Here is a 22975-nt window from a genome sequence, read left to right on the forward strand (position 1 = left end):
ACGCACGTCGTGGAATTAATAATTCAGTACTTTGACTAAATTACCATTCACATATAGACACCATAGCTTGGGTGGATGTTAAAAGGAGATATTTGCCTTAAGATTGTATGAATTCTTTATATCTGCTGAATTGAGATGAATAAGATTATAATTGATCACCACGTAACTACACTGTAAAATGTTAATGTTTGTTTCATGTTCGATTAACGTGATAAGACAATTAATCACTTCCCGCATCGTTTAAATTTCGACAATCAAAAAGCTATAAAAACAATAAAATTCGTTTGCTTAAGAAGCGTTATAAAGAATGCATTATTATGACATAACTACAAAGTAATATGTGTGTGTGCTATATTTTATTATAGAATCATAGGCGTTTTAACAGGTCTACGCTGAGCCTAGTTAGGTTTGACTACAATCTCTCAAAATCTAAGTTATAATTCTAACTGGACACATATAGAGGATCTTACATGAGTGACTATGTGATATGGAATTTATCAAACGAGTTCAATAATTTGATATGCAACGAGCGAATGGAATATCAAATTATTTAACAAGTTTGATCAATTTCATATCACATAATCACGATTGTAAGATTCTGTTTATCACATAACTTTTATTAATATACATATATACACAACGTTATATTTCGTCTAAAACAGTAGAAATCCGGCTCGGATACATGTGACGTTTCCGTCTCCTAAAACAATCATGTGATGTCATATATATTTGATGATGCAAAAAAATATATGTGACGTCACAATAATGTTATTACACATGGGTCTTTCGATATTTACGGCATGGCCGTATAGCATGGCTGGACGTGCCAGTGAAGTGACAAATTTTGTTTCCCATTTAACAGGATTAGGTATATCATATATAGAGGAATAATACAAATGACTGCTGATGTTTTATTTTTTCATATAAAAAAAATACATAAATAAACAAAAATCCTTTCAGACGCAAGGTTGTTTACCAACAGTATTTGAGCTGGTGTGTTTAGTTGAGCACGAAAACTATTTCATTACAAACATTTGAATCGCGTTGTATTTAAGATGGTAACAGGTACACATATATTGACGTTAGTTAGTATTTACCAGCGTTGATACCAGCACAGTATCAAACAAAACAGGATGTAGTTTATGATCCTGTGTAACCCATCAGGGAGACGTCATCGTAACTAATGTAACTAATGTCCGTTTATTGTGATTAACCTACTAAAATTTTATATAGTATAAATACCATACCTAGTGTCGCCTGTATAATGGTAATTTGTCTTATAAAAATACCATGTGTCTTCGTATTACTGGTTAATATCTACCGTTATTCAAAAACATAAATATGAAATGGCACTATGAACTTTTTCTTTGTTTTAATATTTCCTCTTATCAGGTTTTCACTGTAAGGATACAGAGAATATATGGCAAGAACATAATACATTAAGTACTCTCATTTTGATTTAAGATTTTCAATAATTCTAGAAATTCATGACAGCTGTGGTTCATTAAGGAGAGAACGCTTTCTATTCCGAAGCACTGTTACCGTATCTTAACACATTCAGGAATCTCAGCGAAATTTATGTATATATTTGTATTAAAAAACACAACAATAAAACAGTTTTTGTATCGCCCTAGCGCTTTCGCGGCTCTTGTCGTTCTTCAGGGGTTTAAAATGTTTTGAAATGTTAATGTTTATATATATATATGAATGAATTAGCCCTTGCATTATTGAATTTAAAGTTTTAAAAAGTTTTACAAAGTTATTATGAATCTGATGTGTATATTTGTTTATATTTTTAGATTACGCATTGGCAACATCCCCATTTCCACGCCTATTTTCCGTCCGGGAACTCCTATCCATCTATCCTCGGAGATATGTTGTCTGATGCAATCGGGTGCATTGGTTTTTCATGGGTAAGTTGAACAAATCAGCAAACCTGTAATCAGTCAATCCAATAGCAATAAATGCAACTATGGCGATCTATCAAAATCACGCGGAAAATTGTTTTATAGTTGTGTATAGAGTGACAAAACATAGATGATACAGGAATAGAAACACCCATCCCATTTTAACAGAAGAATAATAGAAGACAATGTTTTAAATAAAGCTGACTCTGTAAGTAGTTGTGATGTTTATATTCCCAGGCTTCAAGTCCTGCCTGTACAGAACTGGAAGCTATCACTATGGACTGGTTAGGTAAGTTCATCAATGTATGAACTTCAAAATTATGATTGTATGTTTGATTGGTTATCTGCAGAACGCATTATTTCTTGATAATTTGTATCAGAAATTCTTTTCAACATTTACCTTTGATAGAGAATTTGGTATTTCCTACTTATATCATGATAGAACGGGCGATACTGCTATCGATATATATTTATAACATTTTGTTTTCTCATGTGTGCAGGAAAAATGATGGGTCTCCCGAAATTTTTTCTACACGGGTCCGGAGAAGGTGGTGGAGTCATACAGGTATGATAAAATTGGGCAACCGACACCACTTTGACTTCACTATCGGATTTGATGCTGACGTGGCTATTCAAGCTGTGCATTTGGAGGATGCGTAGTTACTGGATAGTGCATGCAATGTGGTTTTAATGGAAATCAATTCATTTTAATGTATTTGCGTGAAATCTACTAGCAGTTGCTCATAGGTTGTGGTATTAGGAAACAAGTTAGGTAGTTAATGTCTATATATATTTGTCTGTAAACTCAGAAACTGTAGATTTCATTATTTTACTACCTACATGTGTATTATGAAATCCTCAATGAAAACAATCTTTACACCACAGGTGTAAACCCCAAACTAAAATAACATGTTTGCTAGTGTTTTGAAATAAAACCAGCGGAGCTCTACCTTTGAAGACATGCTTTTCCCACGTTATCATCCACAGTATCCGGATTGGCATCGGCGGACAAAGAAGCTAACCGCATCCTCTGTGAGCACACAGGTGCTGCACGGGGTTTCGATACCTTCCTTATCGCCGGGGTTCGATATAGACACATGTTGTGTGTGTGGCCGATAGAGGGAGATGGGTTCAGTTTTTATAGTTAGAATGTAATATCTCACTAGGAATAGTTTATCCTCATCGTTATGATAAAGTGCAATTAGGCGTGAAGTAGCTCCAAACTTGTGCTATGAAAGCCGGGTAAACAAATGATAATTCAGTTGGATGTGAAATGTTTTAAAGCAATTACTTTATATACGACTAAATTATATTTAACACGTGTTTTATCACCAATCGCATTACAATCCAGTTTCAACATCAACAAACTTCAGCACGATTCTTTTAGTCGAATGCCGTCTGAAATAAGCTAGGCCTTTTCAATAGATCCAATCACGCTCATAATCCGACACTGATATGTGTAAAAACAACCAGTGAAATACCTTCAAATAGATAGAATAAAGAAACAAGATTAAAATATATGATAAATATTTTAGATACGTGATACCTACATTTCAGAAGAGCTGTATTATTTTCAATTTATTTACATATTTACACGTAATAGAGTTACTGATGACCAAACAGATGAGAGTTTAACTCTCTGATTTCTGTCTTGTGTTCCCAGGGCTCGGCCAGTGAGTGTATCCTAGTTACATTACTCGCCGCCAGACACCAGGCTCTACAGGAAAGGGAGAGTATGTCTCCATTGATCCGGAACGACACCAACCTACCCAAGCTCGTGGCTTATTGTTCTAAATTGGTATGGCATAGAGCAGATAAGTCATTTGTTAAGGACAAAAGAATAGATAAAACGTTTTAATTAAAGTTTTTTTTTTTAATTGTTCTGCATTTGTAACGCTGTATTGAATGTTAGCATATTGTATAAATTGTGTTGAGTTTGCCAAAATGATTTTAATCGTATGTTATAGAAACAGAGAGGGAAAAGAAGGAATTAAGCTAGTAATTCTAGGGTAAAACATCTATCTTATGGAAAGGGGATCTTGTAGTGGTAAAGTTTTTTTTTCAAAAATGCAAGGGATAGTTCAAAATGAAGGTCACCACGTGATATCTATGAAAATACCATTCATCTGTTGAAACTGCAAATCCTGTATTTTGATGTGGCGTTCCCACGACGTTAACACAAGTTTCACTTAAGTAGGCGTAATACACACTGGAAAAGAATGGAATGTTACTAAGAACACTATGTAAGTGGAACCACGTTCCAATATGATGTAAGGTTCCTCTCTGAGGACACGCATTCATAAACTCAAGTGGGGGAAACTCTCTCTAGTGTGTTGACGCGTGCATGCAAAGCAATATAGAAATACATAGGGTGTGATGTAGTAGGATTGGAGATAACACAGGACAGATCCTTATTACCTTATATATTTTTAATCTAAATCCACCTATATGCAATGTACTTTTGGTATTCTCTGTTCCTGTAACCTGGTATGCCTGTCATATTTTGTCAAGAAAACAAAATCCTCGGTAATCTATTTCATATCACAATATTATAAATGGGAAATATGATTTGTTGGAAAAAGAATAAATGTTTTACAAAAGGTAACAATCTGTTGATGCCTTTGTTTTAAGGACGAAGAAGCTAATTCTAAAGCAGAATTAAACAAACATCATTTATGAGGAATGATTTATTTTGTAGTCACATTCCTGTGTGGAGAAGGCTGGGATGTTGGGGTTTGTCCACCTACGTCAGCTGGACGTGGACGATAACCTGTCACTGAGAGGCAATGTCTTAGAGGCTGCTATACAGGTAATCTCCTTCCAATTGTATTAAAAACATACAGGTAATCCCCATTGTATCACAAAGAAGCTGCTATTCAGGTAATTCTCATCCCATTGTATCACAAAGAAGATGCTATTCAGGTAATTCACATCCCGTTGTATCGCAAAGAACAGCTATACAGGTAATCCATCCTATTGTATCAGAAAAATACCCTAAAAATTCGATGATAAGCTGGGCTCGAAAATAGCTTGAAAATAAGTCGTATTACAAATTTGGCCTTAAGAAATTCCAAAATATAGAAATCACATTATTTTTTCGAGATTTTTAAATGCAACTCCATTCATTGTTATTTCTTTAAATTGTTTTTTTTTCATTTCAGGAAGACAGGAAACTGGGGTTCATTCCATTTTATGTAAGTGATGGCAGCGTCAATTATTTGAATCGAGCTAGGGCTTCTCGACTAAATTAAACAAAAGAGAAAATGGAGAATTTAGGACAAGTATCTTAAATTGAAGATATCTAATGCCCTTTTTCGTTATGATATATATATAACTATAAAACTTTCTGGCATACCTACATGTACGGGCGTAATACTTATTTATCCTATTCAATACACTCATGTCCGCTAACGCTGCCCTCGTAACGTCACAACGTTAACATAATTACCATTTTGTTCGGTGAATTATAGGCCTAATGTTATTTTCAAAAGCTAAACTGGTATTACCATATCTGTGCCCTGTTACAGGTATGTGCTACCCTAGGCACTACTGCATGCTGTTCTTTTGATAACATCGCCGAGCTCGGAGAGGTGTGTGCCCGTGAAAACATATGGCTGCACGTTGACGCAGCATACGCCGGGAATGCTCTGATCTGTCCAGAGTTCCAGTACCTCATCAAGGGAGCAGAGGTACACAGACTATATCATAACACAATCGATAATCTTTACCCTTTCTGTCATACAGAAATTATGTCATATCTATAATGACCTTAGCAATAATTCAACAGAATTATATTTATGGAATAAAATGGTTTTGGGGTTTTTTTTAATGTAAAGCTGACAACTGTGAATTAGGATAGTGCAAGGCGAAATTATTGCATGTCTTAACTATCCTAGAAGTATCTAAATAAATGTTGTCACACTTGATATCATATATGTGTATGTATTTAACATGTGCTTGAAAAACAATGTCGATGACGAATTCCGATATTCGTTAAGCAAAATATGGGATGACTTTCTATGTAATAAGCGAGGATCTGAAATTTTCTGGCTATATACTTTCATTTAGGTGCAAAGATTTGTTCTCTTGGTACATTTAGAAGTTAACTATTCCATTTTTGTCAGCAGTGACACAGGTTATTTTTGTAATTCTTAATAACATTTCATTATAACTTAATGCGCCGCTCATCCTTTCATAAGGTTGTTTTAACTTCATTGTGGCCCACATTCATGTCGTTAACTATTACTAACTGAAGGTTATCAATTCACGCTCCCTCATTTGATATTAATGTAGAAGACAATCAGCTAACTTCCATATGACTCATTTCCCAGTCACAAAGACAAACCAATGTTTTACCAATGATCATTTTTATTGTTAAAACGAAGGAAATTAGTATAGGCTTCCACTAGTTTAAGTCAACATCTAGTACCTATTAGTCTGGTAAGAACAATCAATACTATTTATATGTCTAATTCTGTGGTGGATGTTTAATTATTTAAAATAACAATGACCTGTTATCTGTTTTTCAGAATTTGACATCGTTTAGTTGTAACCCTAACAAATGGATGCTTGTGAACTTTGACTGTTCCCTGTTGTGGTAAGTAGGTGTGTGTATTCTGGAGAATCATATGAAATTCGATGTCTTGGCCTAATAAATATATTATTTATTGTTGCTATGGTAATTCGTTTAAAAAGTTTATTTTGGTGACTATTTGTTTTAATGTTTACAAGCAATACCATATGTTTACGGCGATTCAATTTTCCGATTTTACAAACAAAGTAGTGACGATCAATAATTTTGCCAATTCTTTTGCCTACGAAATAAAAGTTTGATTACAGTATAAATGTGATGGGATATTAGCCAACATTAAATTTTACTTTAATTATAAAGAATCAAGTAACAACAGATAACGAATTGGAGACAATTTTGTAATGTACTTGTTCAAGCCAGCAAGAGTTACCTCCTCTTTAACGACATTGTAGGGTACGAGATAGACTGCTGCTGACGTCATCGATGACTGTAGATCCACTGTATCTGCAGCACAAACACGAAGGTACGTGTCTATAGGGTCACGTGTTCAGGATCTTCATTAGATCAATGTCAAAAGGACCAGCAGAACATGATGATAATTTAAAAATGCTTGCATCACATTGGGTTTGTTTTTTAACCTCGTTTTTTTTACATCAATTTTGTTTTTCTTACTAACATGTAGTTTTTTTCTTATTGTAAGAAAGAGAATCTTCTTTATCAGGTCTAGAAGTACTAGAAGTAATGCTAATATCTGTTTAATTCTTTTTGACATCTTCATTTTGGAATTTTGATATATTCACTTCGTTAAAGTTAATTATATTTGCATGTATCAATAATGAAATCTGAAATAACAACAGAATGATTGGCCTGTTTCAGATCAGACTATTGACTTACGGGTATGTATACGGCACTAATAGACATTGATATCTAGATAGTTAGTAATGACAGGAAAAATCATTTAACACAATGTTGACACATACAGTGATTATTTAAGGTATAATGTACTGCACGAAGGAAACATTTGATAAAATTTACCGCGAAATAAGATGGAATTATAATATTAACCACTAAATGAAGAATATCACTTAATATTAATCATTAACATTTCTTATGTAATTAATAAATTGCTACAAGCTGTAAATGTATGAATTATTATGGAGTTACATGTATGTATAGCTTTGTTTATGTTTCAGCATTGGGGTATACCGTTGAGCAGGAGATTTAGGGCTCTAAAACTCTGGTTTGTGATCAGATCGTACGGTGTCACAGGTCTGCAGGCTTACATTAGGAAGGTAAATAAAAAGATTTTGTATGAAATAAAATGCTAACAAGTTAAGGAGATCGATATAAAGTTGTTTTTTTTAAATCATATTAAATATTCCAGATAGTCGTTCTATACATTTTTGATATACATGGTTTACGTGTGATTATCTATTTATCTATCTCTCTATACAAAAATTCGATTTTATAGTTACCTTTAACTCACAATATATTTTGGTCCAAGCCACCACGCATATAAGAGAAAAACATGACGCATTGATTTCTAACAATTTGTTAATATCCTCGATGGTATCTCAATTTTATCCGGGACTAGATTGAATAATGTAAACTATAGTGATTTTCGAGCTTTGAATTACACGACTTGGATGATGCCGAGATTTGACCGTGTCTATATTCAAGCTTGAGAAAGCTTGTTGTTTTACATATTTTGATGCGTTATCAGATTGATGATTTCTTTTCCAGCACATCAAACTTGCTAAATTATTTGAAACGTACGTGAAGAATGATGCCAGATTCGAAGTGTCAGCACCGGTCCATATGGGTCTAGTGTGTTTTCGTTTGAAGGTAGGACTTACAATGTCATATTTGATCAATTCCATACAACGCTTATCTTGCAAGTTTGTTTGCTAAAAATTGATAATTTCTTTGTTTAGGTCCCAATATACGTAACTAGCTGCAAAAAGTTAAGTTAGAATCTGTTTTAGATATTTATACTATTGGATTATGTAGTTACAATTTAGATATACCAATAATATCTATAACAATGTCTTACTAGTATTAGTCCCGCAGTTGTTGAATCTCGATGGTTATAAAGATACCCTCATTTTAAACTGGCCGCCATAGAAGTCACGACTGTTTAACATTCTTCTAAATCGTGAAAAAAATCGAGCAGATTCATATATTGGAACTTAAAGATGCTCCACCGCTGACAAATAGTATTTTTCCACTATCAAAAACAGGAGCAGACGATTAAGTATTTTTCTTCTCTTACAAAAGTTACTTACTTTACACCATTACCACCAATGGAAAGTTTGAGCTTTTAATTTTACTTCAAGTTCAAATTACAAAAAATAATTAATTGCATCCCGAAAAAATTCCGTGACACTATATCCTATATGGAATGAAGTACTGATTGCGCATGCACCAAAGGCAAAAGAAATTAATTTATGTAATTTTTGTGTGAATTAGACATATATAAACACGATTAAACACCAATTATTCTGCAATTGATGAATATCATTAATGCTCTTTAAATGAACTGTCAAATATGTATTATAATCATACGTTGTGTAAAATATTTTCATGACAGTAAAACTTCCTAATGTATTATCAGTCGCATTACTTTCTTTGCTTAATATATTTGTTAACACATCACGATTTACAGAATTCTTTCCCGGTCATCTATGAATTTAAGTATGTTAGCGTTAATGAAGTATACAAAATGGACGTCAATTTAATTTACTTCATAACCTTGGTTGAAAAAGGGTAGTTGCAAAATATTCACAAATGTACAACAATCTTCTTTTACTCCCAATAAAAAAAATGTCCTTGTTTTGCTCTCATATAAATATTGAAATCTGTAATTGGTTGTCTAAAATGTACCAAAAATCAAATTATGAAATGCAAACCCATTTTAGAAACATTTATTCTTAATCTTATATTCGACCTTTCATTTTGAGGCGAAACAAAAACGATGGCAAATTATTCCAAGTATAGTATATATTTATAATAGAGAATGTTTCGTTTGATTTTCAAGGGAGTTAACTCGCTGACTAAAAAGTTAAATAGAATGATCAATGAGTCTGGACAGCTACATATGGTTCCCGCTCTAATCAACAAGAATTACGTCATTCGTTTTGCTCTCTGTGCCGAGGGTGCTAACGAAAACGACATTGAGTTCGCATGGAAGACAATTTCAACAATAGCCTCGTCGCTGTTGTCCAGGCCTTCAGTGGAGAAATCTGTGAGTGAACTAAGAACGTCGGAATCCGACGAGGAGGAGAAGGCTGTAGAATCGTCCGAGGATGACGAGGAGGGAGACAATGCCTTCATGGAGTTCGACAATGACATTATATTTGACGAGTCGACCACCAGGATGAAGAGTGTAATGTTTAGGCGGAGTACATTCCAGAGGATGATTTCTGATCCAAAGTGTTATGACCCGAAGGCTAGAGGGTTCTCTCGGGTAAGCAGGCGGAGGTTCATGAGCGAGTCGTGTAGTAAAAGGAACCCGTTGTCATTTGACGAGCCTATATTTAATTTTTGACTCTGACACAGTGATAACGGCTAGTCTAGTCACTGATCAGTCAGGACTTTGGTATTATGTTGTTGAATGGCTATAGCATACATGTAATATGACCGAATATAGATCTATCGAAAGTATGTTTTTCGATTGATCATACCAGTTATTATTAATGCATGTCATTGGGCCATTGGGTCTTGGATAATTGAAAACATCTAATTGCGAGTACCGATGATGCAGTATAGATGAAATCGCCATGGTTACACCGAGTATATCTTTAGCAAAATCGTCATGATTGCGACAAGAATGTCATTTAGCAGCGTGAGGAATATTAGTTTAAACACGTCATACTTAGATATATGATAGAAATTCTAGTCATATTTACGTTCAGGATGTTACTTTCTAATTGTCAGTTGGGCTGAACTGATTTAAATAATATATTTATCAAATAATAGCAGTATCAGTGATAAAGCAATCTAAATTGTCTATATATATCAAAAGAAGTGTTCATTCTATAATATACCATATGCATATGCATGAGCTAAGTTAATTATTTCATCAATAATTTTTCTAGTCTAAAAAGTGTCACCACCAAAGAATTAATGAAATCTGTACGGTTCCTACCCTAATATATACGAAGATATGATGTTACGATTTCATCGAAAATTAACATGATTTGTATAGAATCAAACCTCCACATTATGTGTATCTTATGATATTGGAGGACTTCGTCATGTAATATACATGTATGTCTGGCTATGCAAGATACCAGTATTTTGCAATATTATGCATGAAGAACTATATTTCGATCGGCTTTCTTCACAGTGAAATCGATAGTAAATGGAAAGAAGTATATTGACAAGTGGAGAAAACTTATATAACTTTGTTTCAGTAAGAAAACGATGGATCTTATATAGTTCTGTAATACTACTAAAACGTTTGGTTTTGCTAAATGAATTGCTTGAAGATCAACAAAGATATCTCTATGAAAAATGATATGGCACTGTTTGAAAGCTGATTCAGTACATTACTTGTGTATCATTATCGCAACGTCCAATTTAATCGAAAAATGTCCACATACGATGTACATCTTGACATTTTTCAGTAAGAATCCATTTATCAGCATGTACGTATTATCTATTAATGATAAAAACTAAAACCAAACAAAATTGGACAATGAATATTAGCATTTACATTCAATTCTGAGAACAACTTAATATTTAGTTGAATTTTTGCTTTGGTACAAAACAAATGTGTTTGTTGGTCACATGTTTTGGTATCATACATTTCTCATACTATTTGATTAAAAGGATGAGGATCCGGTTGTATTGAGGTATTATCTTATTATGTTATTAATTACTTGTTCACATTTCATCATGTACAATAGTCTACATAGAAACCTATATTATATTTATAGAGCATATTTGTATTAAATTTGTCGAATTATTAGTTACATTATTTATATTTATTATTTGGTGATTTATGGTTTCATTAAATTGAGGCTCTACGATATTATTAATAGTGCATATGCTAATACCAGATATAATCTTGAAACCACAGTATGTCCTAAAACTACTACTGGTCAGGGACGGGGATTGGTGAGTGCATATCATCTCATTTGAAATAGATTTTGTAGTTACAATTTATCTATCGTGTTCAGCAAAACCAACAAAACTTAATTTTAATGTTTGAGACATTGAAATTGTAACACATAGCCAAATATTTAAATAGGTAACCGTGATAAATGAGTCTCAATGTCATAGCAAAAGGAGGGTTGGCTTTTAAAATTGTACAGTAAATTTATAAAGCGGAGAATACCAAAGGGAGAAAACCTCTCGTGTCATGTAGAATTGAAATTATCAAATCGTTTGCGTCAAACTATTTATGGACGTTAACAAATATTATTATAATCATATGCGATAAATCTATATATAAAAAATAGTCTGTATAAAGAAGTTATGTATTTTACTATAAATTATATATCGAAAAATCTAGTAAAGTATTTGGTGTGTATTATCAATCTATAAGATTTAAAAGGGATGCGTCAGTATTCTATTAAGCCCTCCTTGATAAATAATTCTTACTTTAAAAAAAACCCAAGAAAATCATATTTTTTTCCTATTTTTTTAAAACTTTTTTCTTTCTTTTTTAATTTCCATCGAAGACATGCAATTCTTCCTATACCTATCGTTTCCCTATGCTAGACCGTAGTTATTAACAGAAGTTCATAGCATTGTATAGATCGAACTCATTGTTCTCGAATGGCCTTGTTACCTTTGAGTGAACGAAGCACTTTTGACATTGTTGTGTAAAACGTTTCGACAGAATGGTTTTGTGAATTTGTAATAAATAATTTGTTTTATTAATTATTATTGTGTCTAACGTCACACAATCACTTCTCCTTTATATTGTGACGTAAATCCATACTTCATGTAGACTAGAATACTCTTAGCCAACCTTTAAAAATTGTATTTACATGCCAAACAACATATCGCGGCAATTTGATTTTTCAAAGCACAATTATAATTGTTATTTAGGACGTCTATCCATGTAAAACTTGTACCACTGATTTTATTTTTGTTGGCGATTTACTTTGCCACATTAGGCAGTAAAATTAACCGCATTCGTAAGAATTTTACGGTGATTTGAGTTATTATGATGAGAGTGTTATGTAGTTTATGTATACATGATTGACGTGTTCAATGTTGTTATTATGTTTTAGAATAAAAGATTGTTCTCTGTGATGTTTTGGCTTGTACCTTTATTACGCCATCAACCTTGAAGATGTAACTTTTGGTTTGATAAACACCTTTATCACACAAAACTTTATTTATACAAAACAATAACTATTAATATACACGCAAAAAGTATTCCAAATTTTGTTTTGTCTTATATAATACATCCCAGCTTCTGAAAAAGCATATAACTGCTCTTTGACGCTCTGGTACTTCTGTGACCACTTTGTAGCATTGTATAACGTAATCAAATACTGGACGACCCTCTACTGCACAAAATCAAAACTTCATTGTTCTTCGACTGTTCCAGATGAGTATTGTCCTTGAGTGTTGAAATGACACTGGAAATAAAATTTAAGAAAAGTTAAAAAACAAATCCCTGTCCTAATGATTTATAGCATTTTACCTTATTACAGTTCAAGAGATATGTCTGATGATTTTACCAAACGTGTAGCGAATAACGATTCAGATGAGAAAATAATAGAGATATGCCCATTTAATTCAATTAAATTCAAAATACATTAATATCGAAAGTGAATTCAAATAACCATTATACAATAATTCATGACGAGAAATCTTACAACGAAATGGGTCCTTCTAAAGGTATATGGAATGACCGCTAATTGATATTTGAGACATGAAAACCGCACAATAGAGCCATGAAAAGTCGATCGTTACGCGTACCTGATAAATATGATAATGTGATCAAGGCCTCTGGTAACAACACACGCCTCCCGTCCTTCCACAGCTGAAATAGTCAAAATCGAAACTCATACAGTTCTGGCGGATGTAATGCATGGGATATTGTACCATCTGTCTGGGTGGTGCCGGCGTGGCTGGTGGTGCTGTTGCGCCGGGTTTACCAGGAGTTTTCCCGGCAGCTCCTGCCCTCGCTCTTTGAGCAACTGGTTGTGGAGTCGGTGGTCCTTCGTGTTCAACTTCCTGTGGTTCGCCGCCTCCAGCGCCACCTGCCGCTTGTGGAGGTGGATACATATCTAAACAGTAACCGCCTTCTGTTTGGCAACCGTATCTTTGTTCTGAAAGGAAAAACAACAAAATCATTCTAGAAAGTTTACATATTTTAGATAAGTACAAAATTGATAAGGATAACTTATGCAAAGTTTTATTTTACAATTTTCTGTTTCAAGATTGTTATTACCCTTCTTCATTTTAATGCGGCGTTACATATTGCGTGAAAGTCTTTTTCGTGAGAAAGACTATCAAGAGCTTTTGTGATTCTGTATCGTCTTCGGTAAGATCACATATTGAAAGCAATTACATTTGTAGTTTGAAAATTTAAATACAGACTAGCAAACATTATGTTGTATCTGGAATATTTATATACTCATTATATACTATAATGCTATAATTTCTTGAAAACAATTTTAATTTGATTTATATCATTTTTTCACGACGTTTGTTTCGTTTTTCCGCTACCTAAAGCTGACAAAATTTGAAGACCTTATTTACCTGTCGTCAAAACATAGATATCGCTCAATATGCTGAATCCAAGCAGACACGCATACGCGAGCAAAAGACGACACGATATATTATGGATAATATTTGGTTGAGTCAAAGACAAAGATATCTACACAAATGACTCGTGATAGAAAGATACTTTACTTTAAAATTTCAAAATAGGATCGATTGAATTGTGATGTAGCCTGATTGTTATGTTACGAAAACATTATATACAAACACATTATTTTAAATACCCTATTTCCAGTTTTAATTCTAAAGTGAATGCGTATATACATATATGAATTAATTCAAGCGTAACGACGCACAGGCTGATAAGTGGGAAGAGTTTCTATGTGTACTTCACACGGTTTGGGCAGCTGTCCATCATACCGTTTTAGCAAACGTTTACCAACCTTATATACTTGGACATAAGAAATATATTTATGTCATTTCTGTGTTTATGATTCATAGTTCCTTAATCCGGATGTTTGTCATTTTGGTGAAGGGGCAGTGGAGAGTTAAAAAAACTAATTCAAGAAAAATAACTTGATTTACTTATCCATGGAGATGACACAGTATAAAGTCTTACTACATATGTTTACTGCTGCTTCTATTTTATAGAGTTTTCCTCTATATGCTATTTTGTTTCTTTTTATTTTCTCTGCAGGCCAATTTCATTTTTTCCCAGATTGCAAACATTATATTTTCTCTGCATTTTTTTCCCAGATTGCAAACATTATGAACTTTATGTAAACGAAAATGAAAAGAAGTACGTATAACTTAAATTTTACAAAACTAAAATAACTTCGCGGCGAATTATTGAGCGCAAATAGGCAAGAACCAATCTTTTGAATACATATACACTACTTAAAAGGTAGTACACTATACGATATTAGACAATCTCAGAAACCGCACAATTATAAAATTGGCATTTCCAAAATAATATCTTTTTTTACTATCCCCATGTATATATCACAGGAATTGTTTCCATAATTAAATATTATGAATTTTTATCAACAGTACGTATGCCTACTGTCAATGACTATGTTTTAGTGTAATTTCGAGTTCGATTGAACTATCTCGCCGGAACATGACGCGAAAATGTATATCTCGTAAAGATTAAGTGGCCTACAGTACACAAGACGCTAATTCTACATATTTACTTAAGTAATAATTTCTATGGTTTTCGTCATTGTTTCACACATTAATAAAACAATGCCTAATATAATGACGACATTCACTTATCTTACGACCGGACAACATCAATATAACCAATAGCTTTATAGCCTACCTTGAAAGCTGTCGTAATAGTCAAACATATCAAAAAATCCCAAACATGGCGAAATAAAAATGGTGAGAGCACAGAGAAAGATAAATCCGAAACTGGTCACCATTGTTAGACCTTAAGTGATCCTGGGTCGTACGTGGTTTAAACTGACCAGTGTGTTTCTACCCCTCCTTATAGTGCTAGCGGTGTGTGGTTATCTTTATAAATACGTCACTTTCTCCGCCGCAGGACCAAAATTAATTACCTGTTTTGTGGGGGAACACGAATGGAGCAAAGAGTGAAGCAAAACGATCAACAAAGAAAATAGTAATTCACGTAAAAGGCACTGTTTTATTACTTTCTTTTATCCTATCATTCATCTTAGTTGTTTTTAGCTTCAATCTATACCTGTTTAGAAAAGCTTTTTTAATAATTTGGTCGAATGCCCCCTTAAGTGCCTCACTAGGCCATCACCTTTGATCACAAACTGTAACAGTGCATTAGAATAATATATTGTGATTTATTCGGGCAAACAACCACAGTGACACAGATATATATAGAGGACTGGTCAGTAGCTATTAAAAGACTTATTTATTGCGTTTTGTGCTAATCCACAAAGCATGGAATTTCCTTTAAAGAAAGCCGTCAAATCAGGCTAGACTTTCTTCTTGGATAGAAACAAAATCTTAATTTACAGTAATTTTGATATAAATTAATATTCAATATTCAAAATGACAATTGTAGAATTTTGTTACTATTTTTTATTTGTTTACATAAATAACTGATTTTGCTTGTTTTCAAGTCGAAAATTTCATTTTTGTTTCTCCCAACAAAATATAGCGTCTACACCAGGAAATCTTTAAATCATTATCAATATGTTACATAAATAATACTTATTAAGTCACTGATATTGTATCCTTCAATGTTTTTATCCAATTCGGCTTGAAAAATATTTAAAAATCAATTTTGAGTTTTATTTATCGACCTAAACGGGACAAATGTAAAACCTGAAACTATTTATATCACTTACTATCTTCTATTCTTTCGAATCATGCTACATGAACAAAAAATACAATAAACGTTCAATTATGGAAAATACATGTATGCCAAAATGATATTGATTTGTTTTTTTCACTTATTACAAAAATTAGTTCATTCATTTCTGCAAAAGAGCAACACGGCAGCAATTTGGAACAGTGGTAAGTAAAGACTATGTTAATAGCGACTTTATGTATTACGTTTTAAATAGCGAAGGTGCAACATATTGTATACCGGGGTTTAATATCTATATTTTGATTGCTTAGAAATTCTTAAATTATTAAAAATGTGGAGTTTGGTCGAGTTAATGCGATGTTTCACTAATATTTCTGCGATGATAGCATGATATCAACATCATAGTGACATCAGATGACCCAGATGTTCCATTGTGGAAGTAGAGGATTCTTTCCAAACGATTATGAGTTAACATGGTCACTGTTTACTCACTGTTTACAACCCAAGAGTTCGTATTAAAATGTGTCAATATAAATTAATAGAGGACATTTTTTCTGCATTCTACCATTAACATTGTTGTACTATTTTATATGAATTGATCAATAAATCTTAGAATGAGTGCGAAATAATAAATGGGAATGTGCAAGTCGCCTATAATTAAGCATTTTTTAAAATCATCTTTCACATTATATGTTATTTTCACTGTATTCGATATTCACTATGATAATTCATCACCTCAGGTTGACATGCATGTATATATAGAAAATATACCATTGTCACTCAAGCATGACGAGAACATTAAATCGCAAGTAGACCGTATTAATTATCTGGACATAATGTCCAGGAGATCCAGCAATATGGATTTCATCTCGCCTTTGTTCACTCGAGTATGTGTGTGACATTGGTCACTTGGTAATCTATCACAGGTCGGTCGTAGTATATCACGACAGCAGTTATGTAATACCTTACTGTGTGTGGTATGACAGTGGAGAACATAATTACATAAACTTTATATCAATTGTATATAGTTGGTTTATTTTACTTGCCATTTTCTTATTTACAAGTCTTTCTCGCCTCTTTATCCATTCCGGGTGTTTTACCGTCAATTTCTATTTACACATTTGGTTCTAAGTGTTAAGTCATTGGTGGTGATTTAGTTCTTAAACCTATTATATGAGTAACATTAAGGGCATTCTTGGAACATATATGATAATAAATGACTTATATGCATCCTTGTACTTAGCTTAAAAATTTATCAATTTAAATGTAATTCTGTTTGAACATACAAACCAATACTGGAAACCAATTTCCTTATGCGTGCGATAATTTTGCGATCAAAGTAAGCTTATCTCCGCCAATTAATATCTTCCGCGATTCAATCTAAATTCATTTTATTCCGTTGACATTACGGTCCATCAGTACAAATTACAACATGTAAAATATACAATTGTTTGTTGACTTCAACCTTCGCGAATATGCTTTGCAATGGAAATCGCAAAATTCAGGAGCCTTTGTTTATAGAACGTAATGGAGGTAAAGGAAGGGTCAGTAATTGTCTGTGAAATTTTCACTATACCATAACCACGAATCCGAGGCTGGACATTCCCGTAAGTATTGATGGATGTATTATTCATTTAGTTTATATTGATACAATTAACATCATTAACTGTTGAGTGTTAAAGTGTTTTAAAAGGTCACGTGCTTTTATTCATATATTTTCTTATAAAGGTAAAAAAACAATTAAAACTATCTGTGAAAAAAACGCATTTAACCTAGTACAGAAATGACAGAAAATATGAATATTTATGTCCGCGAAGGAGCTTTCCGACACTTATTATTGTCGCAAAATACATGATACTGGACATTCGTCTAGAAACATGTCTCATCAAAACAGTCGCAGGTCGTGCCTCATAAAATCCTTACACTAAAAATACATACGGTATTCACCGAGTGTCGCCTAACCTCTGTAACACAAACTCACAATCGTATTGTCATCTGTCCTACAAAATCCTCATGCGGACAACATAACAAATCAATTCTACTTATGGTAACAGTACTAGTAGCTATGTGCAATGTGCAGTGTATCTACTTGAACGTGGATTTATGGGCTTTATATTGTGTAGAATGAAGGGCGACTTTGCAGGTTATCTGCGATACATATGTTTCTAAAATGATATATATGTAACTCTGCAAGCGAAGGCACATGACACATGTTTTATGTCTTGTGTACATATTCTCCATAACGAGCCATCTATAAATAGTCCGCGGTAAAGTTTTAACATGGCAAATCATGTTGTAAATATTGATACACCAAAGACCAACCAAATCTGACCTTAATCAATTAAAGTTATTTTCGTTGCAATACACTCTCTTTGCGTACTGCCTCTTACGAATAGGTATCAATTGTGACGTCACAACTTTGTTAGTAAAAATGACATTGTTTTCTGTGTAAAATATGACTTAACACTTCTGTGTAAAATATGACTTAACAATTAATACCTCCACACAAGAGCGGATAACTCTGTAATATACAAATAGAGAATATAGAATGTCGTATGAATAAGACATAGTAGCATAATCCACACATATTTTCTTTTAACTATTCATTTATCATTGTCAAGTTGTCGTAGATAAAAATACATTACAAGGCGGGAGAAATTTTGACGTAATTCGACGCAATTTTAAAGAATCCCTAAATATACAATTCCACGTGTAAAACAAGGTGTTGCTTTCAATGCTATTTGATATGATCAAATGGAAACAGTTTAGATGAAATAATGTTTACTTCGTAATTTCAAAAGTTGCTATCATTTTATTTCAGAGTTCTTTTCCAATATAACATTTAGACGAAATAAGTCTACGGTTTAACAATCATTTATCTTGAACTGTTAACCCCGGATAAATGCACTTGATGAGTAGAAAGAATGTGTGATATGTCCATCTAAGGCAACAAATCAAAAGGCGTTTGACGGGACGTGATATTGTGTTAGAAGGCGTAGCAGAAACTACATAGCGCATCAAAATTAACAAAAACCAGCATATCCATGTCATATATCCTCCATAGTGAAAAACGGATTGCCAAAACAAAATTTATACGACGAAAATATTGATACTGGAGACTCGGCACTGTAGTTTAAATATATATCATCAGACATACAAATACATGTCAAGTCCTAGTCTAGTCACCTTTCCAACTAACAATTAGGTACTGCAGTAGATATATCATATTCCAGTGGCTTAAACTTATAAGGCACGTCGGCTGTAGTTCATGTTGTGGAATATAATATTTTCCTTCATCAAACAATGCGTACATTGTACAGCATTATTTTTAATTTCAATTTGTTTCCATTTTCCTAAGATTCTCCCATTAATGTATTTTTTGTGTCTATGTTTTTTCAGCCGTAATTTATGATTACAATCATAGAAATATTACATTGGATGAAGGAAATCTGTGATAAGGTTTTTAGAAGAAAAAAAACCCCACTATTATTGTTCTTGAATATCGTAGTAAAATTTTATGTTTTACCACAACTTTTGAACAAGAAACTTTTTTTCGTAGATTATGAGAAAACTCAAAATGCATATTATGTTATGAAAGAAACAAAGTGTATTCGAACCATCTTTTTAATTCTTAAGTAGTGATGTCCGTTCTACGTCAACAGATATTATATAGGAAAAAAAGGAGAATGAGGAGTTGGGACAACAGCAGCTGTAACCAGGAGAGGAGGAACAATGAGAATGAGGAGCAATAAGTGGTAGCACGAACAGGAGCAGTAGCCATCATTAGGTTGTTTTAACTTTTATTCATCAAACATGTCAACCTATTTGTCCTCAAAATAAGGATGATTAATCATACCAGGAAATGTTCAGGTGAAAACATAGTAATAGTTGGATGAATCAGCTGGTTCTTTGGTGTAAGAACATAATTATTATCACACAGTTACATTATCCTATAGCTCTACTTGTGAGCAGCGTTACGACTTATACCGTGTGTTTTCTCTTAATACACCGTCACAAGCCACGATAAAGTCTTGTCTTGTGATTTAATAATTAAAGAGCAATATCTTTCGTATTCATTCAGTATTGTTTTTTATTCATTCAAATTTTGATACATTTGTTACCTGTATTTTGAATATCAACAGAAATTGTTGATTTCCGGATTAAAGTATATGTTTGGTGGTTCTATCGAAAAATGAAGTTAATAGGGTATTAATATTTTGGAAAGACGGCGAAGCGTATAATCCCTTCCGTGATTGAATTAACGCTGAGTATGCAAAACCAATGCAACATCAAAATCGGCATACATTTTACAAAGAAAATGAACATTTCACATACATGTATATCATCATCAATAAATATATTACAGATTATGTACTAATATATAATAAATGCTCACATGTTTAATATAAGTGCATACAATATCTTTGAACTAACATTGTACATCAAGTTTAAAAAGTATTCTGCATAGTTAACTTTAAAACCTCAAAAGTTAACTTAGTAACCTTTTTATGGAATTTATCCAGATGTAAACATTTCTTTCAGTTTGCCAATTTCTACACACAAAAAACAAATATTATGATATAAACATATATATTTTTGGGACATATTTAATCTTTTTTATTTTAAACTCCTTTTGGAACGAACATTTAGAAGAAAAAAAATAATAAATCAAAAAAAATTTAGGAATAGATAAATTTTAAGTGAAGAAAACACTGTTACTCACCCATTATCGTGTTGTAATTGTCAGCTCCTCCCATGGCCATCATTTGAAACATTCCTGCTCCTCCCATCCCTCCTCCTGCTCCTGCCATCCCTCCTCCTGCTCCCATTCCCCCTCCCATCCCAAACAGGTCTCCGAACAGGAAGCCATGGCAGACACCAAGCAGAAGTGTAGAACAGAGACAGACTGTTAGTGAAAAGTACATCTTAGTTCTTAGGGAGCAAACTGTCTCAATGTTCTTAGTTGGAAATGTTTTGTGGGTCTGCGCCGGTCACCATGTAGAGGCAGCTTATATACCTACATTATGGCCTAGGCTTTAACGGCCTTGTAGATGGTCACTATTTGGAGCTTGCTTACTTCTCATTGGAGCAAGGTCACGTATTTTTAACGTAATTCATAAGGAAATGATTAATAGAAAAAAATGTTAATGTTACTTTAGGAATGCATTTTTTCGTAACACATTATACCAAGACGATGATATATTGTTGACATTGCGACATTTACAAAAAAAGTCCTGTTATTTGAAAGAAAAACAAACAAACGTTGTAAAATTGAACTCACTTGGGACCTATCTATCTTGCATAATGAATCAGAATCCGAGTTTAGATTATGCGGATTGAACCTAACTGAGCAGCAAAGCGAAGTAAAATATCCACGAATGTTTTTAAGACAGACATGTCCACAAACTGCATCAGATAACATGTCATTTGACCGGAATTATTAAGACATTGACTCAAATATTAAAACTATGAGTTTACTTCCACTCCGTAGGTATTTCTAATTGCTAAATTGAATTTTTGAATAACGTTTCATCACCAACTGGTATGTATATACCAGTCGTGACAATTTTATTGGAGATTACTTTTTTCACGAATGTTTTGTTACAATTGGATATTGCGATTGCAATGTTCTTTCATCCGTCCTCTGTATGTAATATTATCAAGTTAACCAAAACGAGACAAAAAAACTTCGTGCTGTAGGAACTTGCAAATTATTGCCGTCGAATCAAGCTTTCAGTGTCAAGACGAAAAAACAACAACAACAGCTAAATAGTCAATACTTAACAATATTAGACCCAAATGTGCAGTTCTGATGATATGATACCTTCATTGACTCGACAAAAAATATCAACAATAATTCTGCTATTCTGGAAGTTATTTACTTCACAAGGCAAATGTAATGTGATTGCTATGTTAATTATATTTTATTTCGATACACATGTTTTAAGGGAATTTTTCATTTCATTTAAAACAAAACGTCATTATTTCACAATAAAATACTGTTTAAGTACATCACTACTTCTGGAGGTAAAATACATTATCTCGACGCTAGATACTTCATAACCCGACACGAACGTTGTCTAAATCTTTGTGTGTTGCGTTTATCAACGCCACTCAACTTTCTGTTTATCATTAACATTTATAATGAATTTCACAGTTTTCATAATTATTATAACCCACGGGCTGACCACGAAACAGGGACATCAGGCGTTAGTAAACTTGTGAATATCCATACATGGTATATTAAAGATGTTCCACCAACATAGCATAAACGATAGCCATCCTTTAAACAATATTTGGTGTAGCACAATAACTATCATAAAATAAATCTACACAAGCAGTACATTGTACTTCTTTCAATATAAAACATAGTGCCGTTGAGACACAATTAATTTTATTTTTAATATTTTTATCTTGAAGTTAGATTAGAAGCTCAAACAACTTTTTCAATTGTGATAATGGTGTAAAGTAAGTAATTTTTGTAACAGAAGAATTATACTAATTTGTCTTCTCCTGTTTTTAAGAGAAAGATACCATTTATCAGCGGTGTAGCAACTT

General features: G+C 33.1%; 2 protein-coding genes across 6 annotated transcripts in view; one reads left to right on the top strand and one right to left on the bottom strand.

Annotated features, from left to right (window-relative positions):
* Nucleotides 1-12705, top strand: part of LOC138322669 (aromatic-L-amino-acid decarboxylase-like) — a 31411-nt gene extending 18706 nt beyond the window's left edge. For all 4 annotated transcript variants that reach the window (XM_069266699.1, XM_069266717.1, XM_069266690.1 and 1 more), the window contains exons 3-15: nucleotides 1800-1913; nucleotides 2145-2196; nucleotides 2408-2472; nucleotides 3571-3705; nucleotides 4606-4716; nucleotides 5069-5101; nucleotides 5435-5596; nucleotides 6437-6504; nucleotides 6891-6961; nucleotides 7315-7334; nucleotides 7632-7730; nucleotides 8182-8283; nucleotides 9476-12705. In XM_069266699.1, the coding sequence (XP_069122800.1) occupies nucleotides 1800-1913; nucleotides 2145-2196; nucleotides 2408-2472; nucleotides 3571-3705; nucleotides 4606-4716; nucleotides 5069-5101; nucleotides 5435-5596; nucleotides 6437-6504; nucleotides 6891-6961; nucleotides 7315-7334; nucleotides 7632-7730; nucleotides 8182-8283; nucleotides 9476-9985 (1542 nt within the window). In that variant the 3' untranslated portion in view covers nucleotides 9986-12705. The remainder of the gene's footprint in view (nucleotides 1-1799; nucleotides 1914-2144; nucleotides 2197-2407; nucleotides 2473-3570; nucleotides 3706-4605; nucleotides 4717-5068; nucleotides 5102-5434; nucleotides 5597-6436; nucleotides 6505-6890; nucleotides 6962-7314; nucleotides 7335-7631; nucleotides 7731-8181; nucleotides 8284-9475) is intronic.
* Nucleotides 12706-12771: 66 nt separating this feature from the next.
* Nucleotides 12772-21398, bottom strand: LOC138322689 (zinc finger X-linked protein ZXDB-like). 2 transcript variants are annotated; one of them, XM_069266727.1, is made up of 3 exons: nucleotides 21141-21398; nucleotides 13381-13733; nucleotides 12772-13037 (listed from the first exon to the last, which is right to left on the bottom strand). In XM_069266727.1, exons 1-2 carry the CDS (start codon nucleotides 21340-21342, stop codon nucleotides 13402-13404), a joined length of 534 nt encoding a protein of 177 aa, XP_069122828.1. In that variant the 5' UTR covers nucleotides 21343-21398; the 3' UTR covers nucleotides 12772-13037; nucleotides 13381-13401. The 2 variants fall into 2 exon arrangements, with proteins under 2 accessions (XP_069122828.1, XP_069122837.1); XM_069266736.1 differs by lacking the exon at nucleotides 21141-21398 and adding an exon at nucleotides 15449-15597.
* Between the last annotated feature and the right edge of the window lie 1577 nt (nucleotides 21399-22975).

Source organism: Argopecten irradians, chromosome 1, assembly GCF_041381155.1.
Source record: "Argopecten irradians isolate NY chromosome 1, Ai_NY, whole genome shotgun sequence".
NCBI lineage: Eukaryota > Metazoa > Mollusca > Bivalvia > Pectinida > Pectinidae > Argopecten > Argopecten irradians.